This window comes from Podarcis melisellensis (assembly GCF_964234715.1).
Source record: "Podarcis melisellensis genome assembly, chromosome: 8".
NCBI classification, from domain to species: domain Eukaryota; kingdom Metazoa; phylum Chordata; class Lepidosauria; order Squamata; family Lacertidae; genus Podarcis; species Podarcis melisellensis.
This window is the reverse complement of record NC_138540.1, coordinates 73252244-73273553: the sequence shown is the minus strand read 5'-3', so window position 1 is coordinate 73273553 and position 21310 is coordinate 73252244. Positions and strand designations below refer to the sequence as shown.

General features: G+C 45.1%; 2 protein-coding genes across 8 annotated transcripts; one reads left to right on the top strand and one right to left on the bottom strand.

The window, feature by feature from the left end:
• Positions 1–2625: 2625 nt before the first annotated feature.
• LOC309375172 (vomeronasal type-2 receptor 26-like) lies at positions 2626–14114 on the bottom strand. Its single transcript, XM_081920731.1, has 4 exons — positions 14094–14114; positions 11398–11825; positions 5602–5725; positions 2626–4365 (listed from the first exon to the last, which is right to left on the bottom strand). Exons 2-4 carry the CDS (start codon positions 11743–11745, stop codon positions 3446–3448), a joined length of 1392 nt encoding a protein of 463 aa, XP_081776857.1. The 5' UTR covers positions 11746–11825; positions 14094–14114; the 3' UTR covers positions 2626–3445.
• LOC309375252 (gilatoxin-like) lies at positions 12833–19831 on the top strand. Of its 7 annotated transcripts, none has more exons than XM_081920870.1 (6): positions 12833–12920; positions 14501–14588; positions 15328–15481; positions 17631–17875; positions 18238–18374; positions 19231–19831. In XM_081920870.1, the coding sequence occupies exons 2-6, from the start codon at positions 14537–14539 to the stop codon at positions 19423–19425; spliced, it is 783 nt and encodes a 260-aa protein (XP_081776996.1). In that variant the 5' UTR covers positions 12833–12920; positions 14501–14536; the 3' UTR covers positions 19426–19831. The 7 variants fall into 7 exon arrangements, with proteins under 7 accessions (XP_081776996.1, XP_081776993.1, XP_081776998.1 ...); XM_081920867.1 differs by having other exon boundaries at positions 12839–12920; positions 14505–14588; XM_081920872.1 differs by lacking the exon at positions 12833–12920 and adding an exon at positions 12937–13691 and having other exon boundaries at positions 14505–14588.
• Positions 19832–21310: the final 1479 nt, after the last annotated feature.

The window sequence follows — 21310 nt, the reverse complement described above, 5'->3', positions numbered from 1 at the left end:
AACTGTGTTGCTTGGCTGTGTTGCTCACCCAATAAGAAGTCTAAGAACGACGGGGGGGTGGAGCTTGCATGCCTTGTGTGTGGCTAGTTAATGCAAGCTGAGGAGGTTTTTGAATGCTGGACACCATTTTGTTGCACGTGCTGCTGCAAACTTTGCAGTGGAAAGCCAGGCCGGGGAGCCATCTTAAGTTGAGGCTGCATAAGCCTTGTGGTGCATGTGATTCAGATTCTAGTCAGTTGAACCTCTGGTTACAAAGTTGGTTTGACAGTGTTCTCGAAGCTACCAGCATGCGTTTGACCAGACTGCAGGAGGACAGGAAGACTGGAGTGCCTGGAACAGGTAAGGCTGCAGGTCCCTTATTTTGGCTGCTGGTCCCTTATTTTCAAGGCTGTTGGTCCCTTATTTTCAAATCTGTAAGTTGACAGCTATGCATAACACATCTATTAACTGCTGCAAGAACAATTCTTGCCAGGACATGGAAATCATTAAAATAATTAACTATGGACCAATAGTATAATGCAATTTGGCAAACAGCATTATTGGAAAAACCGACACAACATTTAAAAGTAGTAAGAGGTCAAAAGAAGCTCAACAGTTTTTATGCAGTCTGGTGTTACTTTATTGATTACACAAATAATGAGGCATATGGTAGAACAATAAAGTTTACGGCACAGCCTGGTGAGCATGAAGTACATATTTTATTTTATTTTCCCTCCCCACTTCCGATAGATTCCTATAAATTCTAATTGTTATTGATGCAAAATATATTTTACTTATGGTCACCAATCTAATCAATACACATACCCATACATATCTGTAACAATTAGAATAATTTTGGTAAATACATTTCAACACAACTTCGTTAATATATTCAGAAACTTTTATTTGAGTATTTATTGCTGTTTTATCTTTTTGTAATAGTTGCACTGTCATATGCTCTACTATAAACAAATATATATCTCAAAGCAACTATGTTAAGCAGTTTAAAAATTAAAAGGAATAAAAACTATGTTACGAAAAGAAGAAGGCAGGGACAGGGAAGATGCATATTTTCTCTGGTTCAAAGTCACATCATCACCTAAAATAAGATTCTTACTAAAAGGTGGCAGCAGCAATAAGAAGACAACCAATAATTTTGAAAGTTCCATTGATACAAGTCTGTGTGAGAGTTTGATCATCCATACTTTATAAGTGGCAAATGTCCCAGCTCCTCAAAACACGCAGACAAAGGCTCTTACTTTTAGGTAAGAAATAGCTATTTATTTAAGCAACTAAGAACTCATCCACACCTCTGCTTGCCACAGTATTTCCCCCTGGGAAAACCTGTTGTCTACCACGGAACTGGAGCGAACATCAACTGAGTTTTCTCCAGACTGATGTTTGCTTCAATTCAGATCTAGGAAGCAGATTTTCCAGAGTAAAGCAGTGGGACAAAGGCAAAACTGTTCCGACTCTTGCCTAGAACGCAAGGGACAGGGGAAAAACCACTCAGGCCCATGTTTTCTAGGCTTGGGACAATCTGAAGTGTAGGTGAGCCCTAACAGTGAAAGCTCAGCAGCAGATTCATGGCTCAAGAGTCACAATTCAGAAGTTCAGGAGGAGGGCAAGAACTGGATGGAAGGGCCAAAGATGTCTCAACAGGTTTCCTGTCCCTCCTGCCAAGATTTCAATATCAAAATTGAAAGTGCATGGTTTGTTGGGGCACTTGGATCTGCTCCTATCTATGAAGGCAGAGTCTGACCCTAGGCAGCAACACTGCACTCTCCTGTTTAGGCCCATGTTGAGTCACTTCTGTCTCCTGTCCAACCTCCTATCTTGGCTGATCAAAGCTCTCCCCAGCCTCCATTGAAGCACTCTACTCTGCAGAAAGATTGGTGAAGGGAGAGCCAGCATCCATGCTCTCTCTTCTAAAATGGCTGAAGTTAATTTGGAAAGGGGGAATCCCCCTGCTCCTACCCAGGTCCGTCCATTTACCCCTCTGTGAATTTATTTTTCCACCTCCTCTTTCTGTGTCAGTCACCAACGCAAGCCTAATCCCAACAGTGCTGCAAGGCTCGTGATGGCAAACAAGTTTATTGATTAACAAAACGCACATTCTTTCCCCCCCAAAAAAATTGCCTTGGCACCTGGACTCCTTTGATTGACTTCCGAAGATAGAGCAGAGCACAGGTGTCCAGGCATTTATCGGTCTCACAATTCCACACATGGCTTAGCCATGCAGGTGTGTTAAGAAATAAGGGGGCCAGACATTAATCTGAACAAAAGCAGAGTCGGAGGATGGAACCTGGGTCCTTTTACATGTAAAGCGTGTGCTTTGCAACTGAGCAATGTGGTCACCCCTAATGCAAAGTGGGAATACTAGTGGTTGGTCTCAGGTAGGATGCTTGCATCTTCAGGGAACCTGCCCAACTGTCTGAAACTGTGGAAAGCCCCTACCAGTTATTGTAGACAATGATGAAAAAGATAGACCAATGGTTTGATTCAGTATAATAATAATAATAATACAGTAATAATAATTTATTATTTATACCCCGCTCATCTGGCTGGATCCCCCCAGCCACTCTGGTTGGCTTCCAACAAAACACTAAAAAACAATAACCTGTTAAACATCAAAAGCTTCCTTAAACAGTGCTATAAGGCAACTTCCTCCCTTCCTCCATTAGAGGTCAAGATAGTGACTCGGTCATGACTACATAATGAGTTTGTGTCTGAAGCTCAGACATGCTGAGTGGTATCCAGCTAACATGTCCCACCAGGGCAAGGATTTACACTTCCACAATGGAACTTTCCCCAACTCCCCCACGACTAAATCTGGACTGGGGTTCCCCCAATCCTCTGGTGCAGGGGAAGGAGAGGTAGGAAAGTTCTGTTGTGCAAGTGAAAATCTTGGCATTGATAGGATGCGTTAGTTGATATAACCCAATGTGTGCTTCACCCCATCATGTATAATGCAAGAAAACATTGGGGCAGGCTTCACAGCTCTCCACATGAAGCACTCACTGAAGTGGGATTGTAGCGGGCAGAACGGCATCACACAACACCACATCCATCACCCACACGACTGTTAATAAAGGAGAAGCTTTTGGCAGCCACCACAGTTTGTGCCTGGGGTGAGGGTTGAACCTTTCTCTATCCTGCTTCCAAGCTGAACTTGTGAGCAAGTTCATCACACTGAGGATCCTGTGAAGGATCGGTCTCTTGAAAGTTCAAAGCAAATCAGAATGTTTCAGATTCACTCACATGTGGAAATATTTTCTGACAAGGTGCTCTTTTTGGTCTTATCTGGCTGGAGCAGAAGGCCATGCAAGATGTCAAGGAAGATGTCGCCAAGTGAAAACACACTTGCTAATGAGATAAAAAAGGAAGAGAGACTGGCTTGCCCAATCTTCAGATATCCGAATTCTGGCAATCAACCACACAACATGCAGTATTTCAGTCTCCAGATTTAAAGCTGTTGGACTCCAGAGTTTAATTTCCGAGTGAAATGCTCCCGGCTGTTCTGATCTGGCCGCAGCAGAATAATATAACACTTGGGGAAGAAGATGCAGCCTAGTAACCCAGCGCTGGAGGCCAAAATAGAGAAGATCTCCACAGCCACCATATATTTCCCTTTGGTGCTCAGGTAGCTTGGGATGAAGGACGCCCAGACGCTGCAGAAAACCAGCATACTGAAGGTGATGAACTTGGCTTCATTGAAGCTGTCAGGCAGCTTCCTGGCCAGGAAGGCAACCGTGAAGCTCACCAAAGCCAAGAGACCCATGTAAGCTAGGATGCAGTAGAAGGCAGTGACGGAGCCCTCGTTGCACTCAAGGATAATGTACCCAGGCTCCGAGCGGGTATCAAAATCTGGGAATGGGGGAGAGGTTCCCAGCCAGACCACGCAGATCCCAGCCTGGATGAGAGAACAGAGCAGCACAAAGCCATGGGCAGCTCTGGGTCTCAGCCATTTCCGCATTCTGTTCCCCGGCTTTGTGGCATTGAAAGCCAGAACCACAGTGATGGTTTTGGCCAAGACCGTAGCAAGAGAGACTGAGAAAATGAGGCCAAAGGCTGTCTGCCGGAGAAGGCAAGTCTCCACCCTTGGCCGGCCAATGAAGAGCAAGGAGCAGAGGAAGCAGAGCATTAGGGAGGAGAGGAGGATGTAGCTGAGATCTCGGTTGTTGGCTTTGACTATGGGAGAGTCTCGGTGTTTAATAAAGGTTCTGAGCAAAAACATAGCCAAGAGCGAGAAAGAAAGAGCAGAGGAAGCTAAAGCAATCCCCAGGGGCTCGTCATAGGACAGGAAACTTAGGGTTTTAGGAACACACTTGTTTCTGGCTTCATTTGGATAGTAGTCCTCTTTGCATGTCTCACAGTGGTCCATATCTGGAAAACACAAATTGGATCTCACTATTCTCCACATAGACCCATGCATCCATCTTTTGGATCAGATGAGTTGTGCTATATCCTAGCCTCCCCAAAAGCCCAGTGCTGGTAATAGCATTTGTAACCTTAGTAACTTTGTAACTTATGTAACTTTGTAGCTTATGGGACACGGGTGGCGCTGTGGGTCAAACCACAGAGCCTAGGACTTGCTGATCAGAAGGTCGGCAGTTCGAATCCCCGTGACAGGGTGAGCTCCTGTTGCTCGGTCCCTGCTTCTGCCAACCTAGCAAAGTGCAAGTCAACGTCAAAGTGCAAGTAGATAAATTGGTACTACTCCAGCAGGAAGGCAAACGGCATTTCCGTGCGCTGCTCTGGTTCACCAGAAGCGGCTTAGTCATGCTGGCCACATGACCCGGAAGCTGTACGCCGGCTCCCTCGGCCAGTAAAGTGAGATGAGCGCCACAACCCCAGAGTCGGTCACAACTGGACCTAATGGTCAGGGGTCCCTTTACCTTTAGCTAACTTTAGAGGACTACAAATATAAAGCTCAACTGATATATCTACCCTACCATTCCTAAGCTAGGTGAAACAGATAAGCCTTGATCTGAGTTTTGGCTGGTTTCCAAGGGAAAAATATTATGCACTCTCTGGTCACCACAGGGCATTTGGTGAACTGTGAGGACAGTCTGATCTAGCACAACTCTTCTTATGTTCTCATGATCTTCGCCCATGCAATTACAAATCCACATATTGTCATGCCCCATCCTATCTCTGGCCAACAACATACTGCTGGATAGGAAAATTCATACAAGGTGAAGGCAATCATATTGCTCAAAAGAAAAAACCAAAAGCATGCAGAACTTTGGGAAGGCAAAATACCCTTTGACAAAACTGTGTAAATGCTGACCATATATCATATAGCAGCTCATCTACATTTAGTCGATCACACATTAATTCTATACCCACTAAAAAGAAAAAAAAAGATACTGTGCATTCTTAAAACACTGGAAACTGATTTGGCTGAAATAAAGAAATGGGTTAGTGACTTACCAGATTCCAGCCCATCAGTGCTGTGCACAGGTGGCTTATGCTGGGAACATGCATAAATTATTTTACCCTGAGTTGGATCCAAGAGGAAAAATGTGGATTTCAAAAGAAAAAGCAGAGCACACAGAGAACACAAACATAAACTATGTATGTTTGTATAGTCAAGCAATGCCTTGGCCACATTCTTACCAATTTGGTTGGAGATCTGGCCAGGTAGGCACCGGACACATTTGAAGCAGCAACTGGGCCTTCCCTTTTCAGCCACTTTTCTAAATCCAGGGAGGCAGCTCTCACTGCAGATGGAACGCGGATGCTAAAGAAGTGCAGGAGGGAATGCGTTTTTTAAAGTGGCTGTTTTGCAAACTATGGCATTCAATCACATATTGGCAGATTCATACTTCATTTGGCACACTTGCACAGCGAGCCCACTTCTCCAAAAGATTGGACACTGCATTAAGGAAAATGACAGGGCAATGCACAACCTCAATTTGCACAATGTAATTGTACAAACTGTATGTGAATTCCCCAGCATTTTAGTGTGAATTTTGATTAATATACACATCTTTATATGCAATTTCCCCTAAAAATGTGTTGTTGTATGTTATTTTCACTAATATTTGATTTTTTTAAAGAACAACTTAATGTATGCATTTCTATAGACTTTACTTGGCTGGAGAATTTTGGAGGATGGCTGTGTTTCTGTTAATGCATTATTTTGGAAATTACGCAGATTTGCCTTTAAATGCAAACTGAATCCAATTTCTCCCCAATTTCTAGGAGGGACAGAGCTGTGTGTGCCACGTGGCGTGCCTTGAGCCTCCTTGACTAACCAGCTGGCTGCCATCAGGTGTTGCACAAGCTGCAGGAGCTGTTACCCTGAACAACTAAAAAAGGCTCCTGGGAGGCTGGAGGAACACCGCTGGGCAACGGATTAAAATGTTTTAAAAGGTTTTAAATGCTTCTAATTTTGGTTCCTCTGCTTCGTTTTTGTTGGGTTGGTGTTGGTTAAATGTTTAGCTGTGTTTGGCAATTATTTTAATTTGGGTATAACTGTAAACTGTTGATTATTGTTATTATTATTATTATCAGTATTGTTGTTGTTATTGGTTTCTATTGATTTGTTGGTTGGTTTGTTGCTTGTACAGGATATTTTGTTTTTAAAAGGTTTGTTGTGTTTTTATATATGTCGTAAGCTGCCAAGTGTTGCTGTGGAAACACAGCCAGATGGGCAGGATGTAAATTATGTAATTATTATTAACCACTCTGAGTTGCGTGAGGGTAATAGGGATCTCCCAAGAACTCACAGGACCCTTAGCAAACTACAGTTCTCATGATTATTTGAGGGAAACCATAACTGTCTGAAGTAGTATGATACTGCTTTGAATCTATAACACACATGGGGCCTTGATCCAGCCCCATAAACCATCCACCACACCTCATTTGGGTGGAGCACCCAGAGCAGAGTCTTTCTTGAGTCTCACCTGCCCTAATCGTTCCTTCCAGACAACCTTAGCATCATCAAAGAAGAAGTCTTGGCCATGGTGCTTCACTTCTCCAACTTTCACACTAACCAGGGAGCTGTTAGGGAGCACGATCCAATTTAAAATATCATAAGTAGCTGTGGAGTCTCCATTCTCATCAAAATAAACCTCCTCTCCAGCACTGTTATTGAATTGGATCTTCTTCAGAAACGTGTGGAGCTGAGGGCAGAGATTGCAAGGGAGGGAGAAATCTCTCTTCATTATCATATGATTTAATAATTATGACTGCCAACTGATAGAAGAGCTTACTTAAATAAACTGACTGTTCCACATTTAGCTAGTGAATGAATGAATTTATTAATTTTGGTCACAATTCCAGCTCACAAACAATATCAGGGGAGTCATAAAACATGATAAGGGTACATTCATTTAGCAACTTGATTCATCACGTTTAAATTAATATGAATATTGTAAAATGTGACTCTGGTGCATGTTTGTATTAGTGGCTTGAAAGCCAGAGAGGGCATCTCCCCCTGCTGTGTTTCAAACTGTGCTTTTAGCACGGAGAGATGCCGGAAAGTTCTGATGGATCTATTGCTGTGTAAATAAACACTTTTAGAGATAGCAACGAACTGTCTCTGGATGCAATTTATCCCTCTATCTCACACTGATGGCAGGACTGCTGCAACTCTGTTTTCCTGCCCAGGTCAGCCTCAAGCCTCAAGCAGAACTACGCAGGGAAGCGCTGACTGGACGGCAGGATTTAATTGCCACACAAACTGCACTTGCGGAACAATGCTCTGATCCAGGATATATTTAAACCGTATGGTGCCTTTGCTAATGCAATGAATGAATATCTATTCAAATCTATGGGTGGGCAGGGCCCACTGACAGTGTCAGAAAGGGGGATTGCAGCTAATAGCCCTGTGGAGTCAGGTGATCTGGGGAGCCAATGAAGTCCCTCTTGGTCTCATTTAAAGACCTCTCCTTGGAGTGGCTACCATCTTTGGCATTGTTGAAAACTCTCCTCTGCCTCAGATATATTATTTGTGTCATAATACCTGCCATGGGGGTAGAAGGCCTTTTCTCCTCCTCCTCCCTCCTCCTCCAGTATTATGATATCTCATTTCATTCAGTGCATGGGCTACTGCATAGACCGCATTGTAAATGCTATAGCTCTGCCACACGGTGTTGATATCAAAAACTGAAACAGGAAGGCTGTCCAGTCGTTCCCTTTCAGTGCATTTTCTTTTCCCATACCTTGGGACTGAGTAGGGAGGAGGCATCAAACAGTCAAAGGCAGAACCCCAGAAATGCTTCATGAAAATGTCGTTTGGATATTTTTTAGGATTTACAGATCGAAGGAAGTATTGAAATTGTGGGATTTCCACCTTATGAACTGCAAAGGACAAGGCGCCCTGGAATGGGTCTGAGGCTGGGTTGTCTGGCCGGGGACCTACAGTAAAATCCCACTGGGCTGTGATGATCCAGATCTTGCCTCTCGTTCGGAGATTTCGGCTGAGAAGTTGTAACTGAAAGAAGTGACTGGTGCTGCCGTAAAACACAGTTACATTGGCTGAGGACTTTGTGAGGGCATCTTCCATCTTATGAATGGTTCTCATAGCCAGGCTCTTCCTGTTGTACATCTTTAAGATAAATTCAGCGCAAACTCCATTTTTCTGCATTTCACTTTCCAAGACCTGGAGGAACTTCTCACTATTATCATCACCTGTAAAAACTACTCCAATCCACGTCCAGCGGAAGTGAAGGATCAGCTTGATGATCCCAGTGAACTGAGTCATGTCACTGGGGACTGTTCGATACAGAAAAGGGAATTGGATTTTATCACTCAGGATAGGATCAGATGAGCCATAAGTGATCTATGGAAAAAAGGGCTGTTATTTCTTGCGGGTTTATATATTTTTTTGAGTACGAATAGAACCTTCCAACCATTTTGTGTTCAATTTTTGTTTTTAAAATTGTGGCTTTTAAGTGTAGAAATCTGGCAATTCATTAGAAATATAAACTTAACTAGGACTGTGCTCTCCTCCTCCTTCTTATTGACTAAAAGGTTGACAGTGTGGGATAAATCAGGCTCATATAACCAACATGCTTAACTCTAATTAATGCATGAAGGGGTTAAGACCATAGACTAAGCTGTCCTGCCAAGCTTATCTTGGGAGGAAGACTTAGCAAACTCTTTGTTCTCTCTCTTCCACTGTATGAATCCTACTGTCAAACTGCAAGTTGGTCAGTAAATCACACTGTTCACAGTTGTAGTTAATTCTTTATTAGCAAGAATACGATCTTCACAGGCTTGGCTGAGTTTCAGGCCAAATGAGCACAACAGCTTATTACCTGTAGCAGTTACTTAATGAAATCAGTTGCCAAGACTAAGGGTCCCTTCCTCCCCACAGCCGTCAATGTCTCCTTCTCCCCAGTTGTTGTTTAGTCATGTCTGACTCTTCGTGACCCCATGGAGCAGAGCACGCCAGAGCCTCTTCCAAGTGATCAGAGACTGCTCCTGCATGCAAACTGCCTTTGCTCCTCCCATTTAATGTCTCTCCTGGTTCTGGGAGTCAGAGGGTGAAGGGAGCTTGCTGCTGCAGTAGCAGCAGCTGGGAGAAACCCCTGTGACTTTTCAGTAGTCTGACTCATCTCTGCCACTGGACCTCCCTCCTCCCACTCACCTGCTTCAGCTTCCGCCTCTGTTTCTTGATTTCTCTCTGCCACAGACTCTCCCAGCTCACTAAGCCCTGTTACTCCCTTCAGATTCTGACACCACATCTTCCCAGTCTTCTCCCTCTGACCTTTCAGCATTGTCTCACCATCGCTGCCCAGATTCTGAGCCACTTTCCTTTGATGGTTCCTCTATTGCTTCCTCCCACCATTCCTCTGTGTCCAATCAGTCCATTACACCTACTAGCAAGGAGGTTTAGTTTGGATGCTCCAGATTTATACTGTGTGGCTTAAGCAGGCCATCTTTGTGTTTCTATACAAATAATTTAGAAACATTTACCATTTTGGAACCTAAGTTATACTGTCGGTCTTTTATTGCTGCTGTTCAGAAAAGCACATGAACCTGACCTTTGAAGAGTTTGTAAGTAAACCATTTTTAACTCACCAAATGTGTGGTCTCTTCCTATGCTAAGGGAAGTGGAGAGCTTTAGAAGCAACTTAGAAGGGATATTTTAAAGGTCTAACAGCTTATATTTCTGTGCTTTCCATACTGTGCATGTTTTGTGATTTTAAATGTCTGCTGGGACTCTTTCACCAAAGAGTACTCGCCTCAAACCTGGATCTAAGCTTCCAGGGAATTCTCTTTCTGTTTTACCTACCATTTTACCTATCTATTATTTTATTCCTTTTAACAAAAATTAAAAACCAACAGAGAGGAGGAGTGAAAATTATGGGTTGCATCTGACAAAGAAGACCCGTTGACAGTAGACCCATTGAAATTAATGGGCCTAAGCTATGTTCATTAATTCCAATGGGTCTACATTGTATATGACTAATATTGGACACAGCCCATACTATATACCGTAATTAGAGTTGGAAAATAGGGCTTTAGGGCTCATCCTCACTTCTGCTTATTCCACGTCCAGAAAGCACAGGTCCCAGTGGTTTCCCATTTGACCTGTGCTTTTTAGCTTGCTGATTTCCTTGCCTTCCCTCCCTCTCACTGTACAGGATACAACCCGTGACATCCGTTTTATTGTAACCTGCCCTAGGATTGCCTGTTGACAAGGAGCAGGCTGAAAATAGTAGATAAATAAATATTACTTGATCAACATTTGAAGGGAAAAACACACACCTATCTGAGTACCTTCCGTTGAGATTTCAGAAAGAAGAAGAGTTTGGATTTGATATCCCGCTTTATCACTACCCGAAGGAGTCTCAAAGTGGCTAACATTCTCCTTTCCCTTCCTCCCCCACAACACATGAGGTGAGTGGGGCTGAGAGACTTCAGAGAAGTGTGACTAGCCCAAGGTCACCCAGCAGCTGCATGTGGAGGAGCGGAGACGCGAACCCGGTTCACCAGATTACGAGTTTACCGCTCTTAACCACTACACCACACTGGCTCACTGGAGCCAGTGTCAAACTGGAGTAGTGTCAAACATTAGCTGGGGTAAAGGGAGGCCATACCCAAATCTAAACCTGGTTGTCCAGCAGTGTAACGCTGGTGTTCTACTAGTGAATCTAACACTAGCAGCATGTCTTGCATTCTGTCAGTGTAGTGAGGTTTCTGCTAAATCCTATAGACCCTCAGGTGGACATAGACCAAGTCTGTCTGTCATCCTTCCTTCCTTCCCTCCTTCCTTAACATTTATATACCACTTCTCTATAGTATAGGATTGCATCATTAATTATGCAAAACAAACTCCAGCCAATTTGCTTTATTTACATTATGTCATTTGGTCACACAAGTCCTATATGCTTGCTCCAGTATTTTGAAGTCAGAGAGGGTGTCAGGTGCAGCAACAGAGCACAGGGCCAAACTCACCTGAGGTACTTTGGAGCTCTGCAACATGTTGCTCATCTCAGTGGTCGACTCAGATGTCAGAGCCCCAATGACGGCTGCCAGCTTGCTCTGCCCATGGCAATGATAGTTGGGGATGGTTTTATCCTTTGGGCTTTTGCTGACCAGGCTGTCATAAGATGGCCTCCCGTAGGAGTAATAAAGATCATATGCGCTGGGAGGCAGGGGGAGCACGGAAGGAGTCCAGTTCCTCTCAGATAAAATGCTAACGGTGGCCTCATGGTTCTTTCTCATGTCGTGACTATCCTCATAGAGCTGGAATCCCAAGGAGACATTGGGAAAGAGATGAGAGTCTTTGTTGAGCTCTTCCATTGCAAACACAAAGGCCAGGGCGTGCTGGTAGTTCTTCCTGAGTTTGCTGCATTGGGACAGTGAACCTATTGTGAACTGCCCTGGAAATATTCAGTTAAAAATGTGCTAGACAGACAGATGGTACTCAGAAGGGCATGGAGATGATTTTGCTACCCCTCAGGGATAATGCACCCCAATCCCCCTAATTGCATACAGTAGGTATGCAAATATGTATGCATAGATAGATGGGTAGATACTGTAAGAAAGAAACAAGAACAGCACCTTTACAGGTGTTAAGACTTCTGAGTAACTGTTCCTTTGTTAGCCAGATTGCAGATTAATAGGTAAAAAGATAAAAAAAGGTAAAGGACACCAGTCAAAGGTGACTATGGGGTTGTGGTGCTCATCTCACGTTCAGGCCAAGGGAGCCAGCGTTTGTCCACAGACAGTTTCCGGTTCATGTGGCCAGCAGAAACCAGAGCGCACAGAAACGCCATTTACTTTCCTGTCACAGCAGTATCTATTTATTAACTTGCACTGGTATGCTTTCCAACTGCTAGGTTGGCAGGAGCTGGGACAGAGGAACGGGAGCTCACCCCATTGCGTGGATTTGAACCGCCAACCTTCTGATCAGCAAGCCCAAGAGGCTCAGTGGTTTAGACCACAGCGCCACCCGCTCCCACAGCAGGTTAATAGCATAGGCTGGCAGGCAGATGTTTTGTGAATGGGAGCTAATGGTATGGGGATGATCTCTTGATAGTTGGGGATCTCTCTGCCCTTTTCAAATGAAATGCTGACCAGTACTTGAAGGAGGATGACACCCCTTTAGGTAAGGCAAGAGGCCAGGGATGAGCGGATGTGCATAGGTGTGAGAGAGAAACAGCAGTAAAAGATTTCTCCTTTTAGGAGAGAGAGAGAGAGAGAGAGAGAGAGAGAGAGAGAGAGAGAGAGAGAGAGAGAGAACTTTAGACCATTAAAAACAAATAGACATTGAATCTCTAGCAGCATAATATACAGGGTGAGTCCTTTAAAAGAGGCCCTGTGGATACAGAGTACACATGTTCCACAGGGCCTCTTTAAAAGACAAACCCTCTATTTTGAAATATTAGGATTTGTGTATTGGCTCTCTGACCACACACATAAAGAAATGTCCGTCAACTATATGCCACTGAAGAAGACTTTATGGGTTGAAATACGTATGGCATGCTTTCTGAAATATGTCTGTTGTGAACAATCTTCACCTTCTGGATTTCAAAGTTTTGAGCAACAATAACTTTGTATTTTATTGCTGTGGTTCCGTTAGCATTTGAAAGACATACTCAGCCAACATAGTTAGACATTTTAGAATATATTTATGTGATAATTCACACTGTGTCTACACTGCAGTGTTGTGAATCCACATAAAATTGTTCATTCTACTGATTGCTAGCCATAGACTTGCTTTTGTAAAGTTTTTCAATTCTTTCACACCTATATGATAGAAATATATCCCGTGCACTTAGGCCTCGACTTCATTCATTCACTTGTATGTACTGATTGCTCGAGAAACCACTTCTTATCTCATCTGCGATAATATCATAGACCTGAGTCTGGCTACACAGAGACTGATAAATTCAGATGATACATTCTGGTTTCCTGAAACAGTGTTAAATACTTACTGACTGACTGTTGCAGAGGAGAAAGGCTGTGGAGCACTTCGGAATTGTTCCTGTTCGCTGCTTAAAATATTCTGGGATAAAAGACCACCAATAATATGGGCCCCGTCTCTAGAGTAGCCTTCCGTGTAGCTTTTCTTAGGAGTACACAGGGTTTCCTCTCTCATAGCCACAGCAGTGGGGAAAAGCAGTGTGATAAGGATCAAGGACAACATAAGGGCACAGTCAGAGGATCTGAGAGAGCAAGTTCAATGTGGTCCAGCACTGCTGCCACTCTATTCTGAGCCCTAGAGTGGGTCTACAGTGAGCAAGGTGGAAGATCTTGGCTTTGTTCTATAGACAGAAGCCTTGTCTGACATAATAAGGGCATATTTACACCCAGATTCCTGACCCTTTCAATAACTCTCATTCTTGTTATTGCTTACCAGAGTCCCTTCTGGGTGGACCTCCTTGCGTTGATCATAGTCATTGCAGTGATTCCACCTCCCTGCCCAACGCAGATGCTCCCTGCTGTGGCCCAGCTTCTTTCACAAATATGTTTATGCTAATGTGCCCTTGTACTGTGGGGACAAGGAATGAAGCAACAGCATGGAGCACCTGTGCCCACACAAAGTTCCCTGCAGGCTGAGGTCATCATCAGAGGCCTTGCTCTGGCCTGCTCCATGTTCCTCCAACGTTGGAGGCTGAACTCCAACGTTCACTGGAAACAATGACCTTTTGTTGGTGGTGATTTCACCACAAGGTCCCAGGGTGGGTTGCAAATACAATATTAAATCAGTTAAGATGTACTTTGTTAACTTCGAGAAATCAGTGCCCCATCTTTGAGGTTGCCATGAGACGACATCCTGTTTTGCCATTCTAGGAGGAAAGTGCTGGCTCTGCTTCTGTTCAGATTAACTCCAGGGCTTGTGCTTATTCTCTCTCTCTCTCTCTCTCTCCCTCAAGCTGCCTCAAGCTGCCTAGTTGAGCCAGGTGTGGACTGCTGAGAACGTGGCACCTGCTGGACACCTGGGCTGTGACCTTGGGGTGTAGATAAAACAAAGGAGTCGAGGCGCTGAGCCAAAAAAAGAGAACTTGTATCACATTTTCTTAATCACAGAACTTGTTCTCTACTTTCCAAGGGAGGCACAGACACTTCGCCACGCAGATCTGCTGCTATGGAACTCGCCAAATCGCTGCACATCTTTCTGTTCCTCCTGCTGTCTTTTGGTAAGAGAACTGGTGGCAATGTGATGTGGACCTCGGAGGGGCGGTGGTGGTCTAGATGCATCATAGGAACACAGAAAGCTGCTTTCTCCTGAACCAGACCATTAGTCCATCTAGCTCTGTATTGCCTATGCCAGCGCTCTCCAAATTTGTGTCTTTATTGGGCTGCCTTTCCAGGTGAGGCCCACTGCCACAAGGTCCTATACACAGGGAGGCTTTGTATTTATGGTCAACCACAGGTGGAAGGTATTTTTATGCTGTTTTTTGTTGTATTGTTATTATTACTCATTTTATATTAGCCTGCCCCTTATACAGAGACCCAAGAGATTACATTCTGAAAACCTTTGTTCGCACATGCAAACAGGTACACCCTGGCATAAATGGTCTGGTTTATTTTGACTGACAATAATAGCTTTCTGACACGATGCTCTCTGTGCACTGGCTGCAAAAATATAAATAAATCAGGAGGCAGGAGTTAGATAAAATCTCTGTAAATTGTTGCGATTCGAAGCTTTAATTTGAAAACAAGCTGGATTTGAGTTTGTTGATGTCTCTGGTAACCTCTCTATTAGATCATGGATGTTGGCTCATATTGTGGTTGTACGTATCTGTATGGTTTTATTGGTACTGTTGTTGTGGGTTTGTCCTGGCCTATGGCTAGAACAACTTCTATTGATTGAAGGGTATTCTAATGAAGAACGTTGGTCACCATCCCAGTGAGATTTCTTGGTTTGTGTTGCAGTGTCAGCGCACCGTAACCGGATCATTGGAGGCGAGGAGTGCCCTACAAATAATCATTCTTGGCTCGCTCTGCTCTACGACTCTGACACGCTTCTATGCTCTGGAATGTTGATCACCCCCGACTGGGTGCTCACGGCTGCTCACTGCTACATTTGGTGAGGAAAATGTATGGTAAAAATCCAATGCCAGGTCTCTGGCTATGCTTCAAGGTGCTTCTTAGGATCTTTAGCGATCAGAGTGTGCGTTTTGAAGGGCTCTCATAAGGGCAGAGCTTTGCTTTTACATAGCACCATTGTCAGGCTTCAGACAATCCGATCCCCCTCCCTCATGGCTGGCAGCAAGAAATGGGAAAACAAGAAGTTCTTACCAAAGGTAATTTATTCAATATTCACAGAGAGAGACGCAAGATGGCGCCTCTTAGATAATGGTGTTGCTCCGAGTAAAGTCCCACCCCCTCCATCTCTCCTATTATACACCATCCCTATCCAGCTCATCTGAGCTTTCTGTTCTACTTTCAGTGCATGCTGGACCTGGAAGGGGGTGGTCTGGCATGCTTTCCAAAGACACTGAATCCGTGAGCTGTCTCTCCCCTGGTGCTTCTTCCTCCTCCTCCTCCTGCTCTCCCAGTATTTCCCAGCTTCTCCTTGCTGCAGCCTCTGAGCTATGACCTTCTGCAGACCACACGGTGTCCCTCTTCTCTGGGAATTGCAGGAGGAAGGGGGCTGGTCTCCACCATTCCTCCTCAGTCCAGTCCCTGACAACCATAACAGTTCACAATGCGCATTACGGTCACATCTTACGGGCATTCAGCTTGTGCGGTTTCAACCATATATAGCTGGAGGCGGGCCAGTGAGAGAGCTTAAAGGTTCTTTTTTGCGCCAGACCAGCTTGCAGTTATCCAGCATGGGAAGAGTTTTGAAGCTCTCTCTCTGCCTCGCTGATGGGCAAGGCTTGCTCTGCACACTGGTCCTGGAAGGCTCTTGTGTCTGAGCCTTGAGGGGGAGCCTGACAAGGAAACTGAGCTTCTGAGACTTTCCGCCACCATTTGCCCATTTGCATGTTGGAATTAGTTTCACCTGCCTAATTTTTGTGCTGCTGTAAAAGGCATAAGAGGGAGACAGGCGGTGCTGTGGGTTAAACCACAGAGCATAGGACTTGCCAATCAGAAGGTCGGCGGTTTGAATCCCCGTGACGGGGTGAGCTCCCGTGGCTCGGTCCCTGCTCCTGCCAACCTAGCAGTTTGAAAGCACGTCAAAGTGCAAGTAGATAAATAGGTACTGCTCTTGCAGTGCTGTACAAGCTCCCACAGATCTCACACTAGCCTCCCTCGGGGCAGAACTAGAATTTGTTTACTTTGTTTACTCTGTCTATCTATCGATTGGTCTGTCTGTCTGTCTGTCTGTCTGTCTATCTATTTATTTCCTTATTGACTGTACAAAATCAACACAGAAAGTGTACGCACAAATGATTAGCTATGGACAAAACGATTCTGAATATTCAGTATATAAATCTATTCCGTAACTCGTTTATTTATCTGTTATTCACTTAGAAAATATTTAAATCCTGCTGTTTTACCCTACTTTCAGAGAAACATGTGTGAGTAGTGCAGACAGATCTGATTAAATGAGGGCAAGTGTGGTGTAGGGGTTAAGAGTGGTAGACTCGTAATCTGGTGAACCGGGTTCACCTCTCCGCTCCTCCACATGCAGCTGCTGGGTGACCTTGGGCCAGTCACACTTCTTTGAAGTCTCTCAGCCTCACTCACCTCACGGAGTGTTTGCTGTGGGGGAGGAAGGGAAAGGAGAATGTTAGCCGCTTTGAGACTCCTTCGGGTAGTGATAAAGCGGGATATCAAATCCAAACTCTTCTTCTTCTTCTCTTCTTAACAAAATAAATAAAAATTAGTTGGCTCTGACAGCCGTGGACTCTGGCTCCACCTGGTGGTGGCCTCCCCGAGTTCTACCCTACCAGTCTCAATGGGCATCAGTCACCACTGTCCAGTGCCACTCTTTAGGTGTAGGGACAACATCATTGCTTGGCAACACCCATGCACAAGAGGGAGATAGTGATAGGCTAGAAGCACACAAAATCTTTAGATGAAACAAAAATTCTACGGATGAGAGGGGGGTAGAACTAGGGTGGCCATGTGCCCTGCTTTACAGTGGGCAGCCCTTTATTTGAAGATCTCACCAGCTGCAGGCCAGTATCCATGACAGATATCCACTCCAAACAACAGTGAGACCAACCTGTCCATTCAGGCCTTGCTTTGAGAAACTCCTGTGGTCTTTGCTTTTTGTCTTCTAGCGGAAACATCCAGGTAAGGCTCGGAGCACACAACAAAGACGACTATGAGCAGTTAAGAGTCAGCACGTTGAAGAAATGCCCCGGTAACAATTGCTCGTGTTTTACCGACGACATCATGCTGATCAAACTGAACAGCTCTGCTGTCATGACTGAGCGTGTGTCTACCATCAACTTGCCCTCCAGCTGCTCCCCGGTGGGAACAGATTGCACTGTGATGGGCTGGGGCACAACCACCACTCCTGAAGGTAAGTGCTGTTGGCAGAGTAGCAACATTGCAGCTAGGAAGCTGACTCCAGAGAGCAGCAATGTCAGGCATTTATCAAGACATCAAAACTGGCAAAGGCACGGCTTCAACAAGACTGCTATCCTCACTTTACACAGAGCACCTGGGAAGGTTGATGCCAGCCTGAGAGGATTCTTGGTTTGGATTCTTTGTCCTTGCAATTTAAGTGGGCCCACTGAGCTCATATGCTCCAAAGTCTCCAAAATCCTGGAAGTGGCACTGCACATAGCCAGATTTATAAAAACGAGACTATCCTTGTCCCCTGCAAATGTGATCTTTCACAAGCATCTAACTAGACAATCCTGGCTTCCATTTTGTTTTCAGAGACATATCCCGATGTTCCTTATTGTGTAAACATTACGATATTCGACAACCGTGTATGTGAGCCTGTTTACCCATGGGAATTGACCGACAACATGTTTTGTGCAGGATACTTTGACGGAGGCAAAGATTCATGCCGGGTAAGGATATGCCAATTGTGAGTAGGATGGCTAAGTAAGGATCAGGCCTGGTACATGGGGTGGGAATGGGGGAGCCTGAGGCTTAAAATCTGTTTCCTCGCCCTCAATGTGCTTTTCTGTACTTGCCTTCTCCATGTATGGTCTTATTACATGGAGATGTTGCTTCTCATTGCCATGGAACCAGTCTCCCTTAGGAATTCCCAGGGTGAAGCTCATGCCCACGTTGACTATGGCCATAGGCAGTGCCGTTTTTCTAGAAAAAGAGGTCCAAGAACTCACAAACACCTCCCTCTTTCTCTTAGAATGGCAATGGCACCCACCTGAGAGGTGCTGGAACTGAGTTCCTGTAAGTTCCCCCTGAAGAAAAGCCCTGGCCATAAGGTCCTTTTGTCACGCATATCTGTGGAGCTGTCTGGGTGCTCAATAAGTAGGTCACCTGGAAGTGAACTTTGCTCTGAAGACCCAGTTGCTTGGGAACATGAGTAGGAGAGGGCTAATGTATCTGTGCCCCACCTGTGGACTTCCCAGAAGCATCTGGTTTTCCACTGTGCAGGGCTGGCCCAGGACATTTTGGCACCTGAGGTGAACCACAAAATGGCGCCTCCCTCCCTGCCAGGGAAGAAGGGGTGGGTGAAGCTCTACATCAGGAACAAGGGGCGGGGGAAATAAAGATCTACATCAAGGTCTGCTGTGCCATGGATCCTGCCACCTGAGGTAGTTGCTTCACCTTGCCTCGTGGATGGGCTGGCCCTGCCACTGTGGGAAATGGGATGATGGGCTAGACAGGCCTTTGCACTGATCCGACAGGGCTCTTCCTACATTTCTTGTGATAGCTCATCATTTGTTCTCTCAACAGGGTGATTCTGGGGGACCCCTTATCTGTGGTGATGGAGGCCTCCAAGGTGTGGTCTCTTTGGGGAGCTTCCCTTGTGCTCAGCCTGGTGAACCTGGCATCTACATCAAGATCTGCAAATTTCTTGAGTGGATCCGTACTACAATAGCGGAGAATACATTTAAGTCTGGTGCCTGTAAGGATGGAATATTCCAGTAGAAACCTCCTGAGCAACATGAGGGGGAATAACGTAGCTGCAACTGCCTCCTTTCCTCCATGCCTTAAGACTGCAGGCCTAGGCATATTTTATCCTGGGAGTAAGACTCATTGAACACAGTGGTACTTACTTTAAGTAAACATGGAGAGGATGGTGCTCTGCAACACCTCGCCCCACCTTGAAATCCTGATCTGGTACACATTTACTTAACAGTAAGTCACACTAAACCAAATGAGATCTGTTCCCAGGACAATGAGCATGGGTTGGTGGTCCTATTGTTGTGATGCATGAATTATTCCCTCCCTCAGTGCTAAAATATTGAATCTTCTGATTACGTAACAACCATCGTTTCCGTGCAAACTTCTTGCTCTGAAAGCTAACACCTGAAAAATAAAGTAATCAGCAGAATTTAAGTGTCCATCTCATTTTCTGATCCGGTGCGGGTGGCAGACAGCCCTGACAAGGGGATGTAGAATAGCGTCTTCCCCCTCTAAATGTGCTCATCCCCAAGGCTTAATCTTATCCTCAAGAACAGAAACTTGATAAGGAAGAACGTCTGATTAGTCATCTTTGATGTATCAGAACCAGGAACCAGGATGAACCAATTAATTGTTCTCAAGCCCCGAAGAGCTAGTTGTGTCATGAAGGGAGGACTTAACTCACAGTACCCAATGTGGTGCCCTCCAGACATTTTGGACTAAAACTCCCATCATCCCTGACCATTCACCGTACTAGCTGGAGCTGATAGGGATTGTAGTCCAAAACTTTTCCAAGACACCATGCTGGCTCTCACTGGCTTACCTCATACACAACTCCATTCTGTGCATGTATACTTAGAAGTAAGTGCCACTTTGTTCAGTGGGACTTATCCTGCTTTTGCACGGGACTGTAGACTTAGTCTCAGTCACTAGGCAGTTGCCTCAGGCAGCCGATTGTCATGAAAGAGCAGCCCATTGTTATTTAAGCTATTACAGTGGTACCTCAGGTTACATACGCTTCAGGTTACAGACTCAGCTAACCCAGAAATAGTACCTCAGGTTAAGAACTTTGCTTCAGGATGAGAACAGAAATCGTTCTCCAGCAGCGTGGCAGCAGCAGGAGGCCCCATTAGCTAAAGTGGTGCTTCAGGTTAAGAACAGTTTCAGGTTAAGAACAGACCTCCGGAACGAATTAAGTACTTAACCCGAGGTACCACTGTATTATTATTATACATTACCTGACAGGGAAGGAGAGGGGCACATGTGCAATTTTCCGCCTTTGGTGCTAAAATATCCAGACCGGCCTTGGATAATATGTACCTTGACTTGGGCAAGACCATTTGCTGCTCTCCATCAGTAGAATATCTTGGTCTAGCCTTCCTCCAGGCTTTAAATATTAACTAAGTACAGTTAAATAGTGTACAGATAGACTGAGCCAACCTGGTCCCCTGGTTTGGGGGCTAGTCAAACTCTTTCTCAGTGGCCCCACCTGTTCAGGTGCTGAGGGAGGCCTTCATGGGCCCCTCCTTCCCCAGGCCCCACAGCTCCAAGTGGCTGGCCCCACAGAGAATCCATCCTCTGGCACCCAGGTCCCAGGAGGGGCAAGTGGTCCTTGTGGGATTTTGTTTTGTTTTGACTCAGGTACAATATGAAATTAGCTTGACTGGCCTTGGGTTCTTATGGGTACTGTGACTTGCTGGTGGTTGGTCAAGTTGCTGCTCTGTGTCAGGCTGCCTCAGGCAGCAAAATGTCTTTGGCTGGTACTAGAAGGACTTGACCTTAACTCCTAGGGATTTTGTGTGCCCGTGTAATTTTTGTCAGTTAAGGCACTATTCAGCCTGCGTTGGCCTAAATCAAGTGTGGCCCTCGAGCCCTCTATCTGGCTCATGGGACTCTCCCCAGACCACAC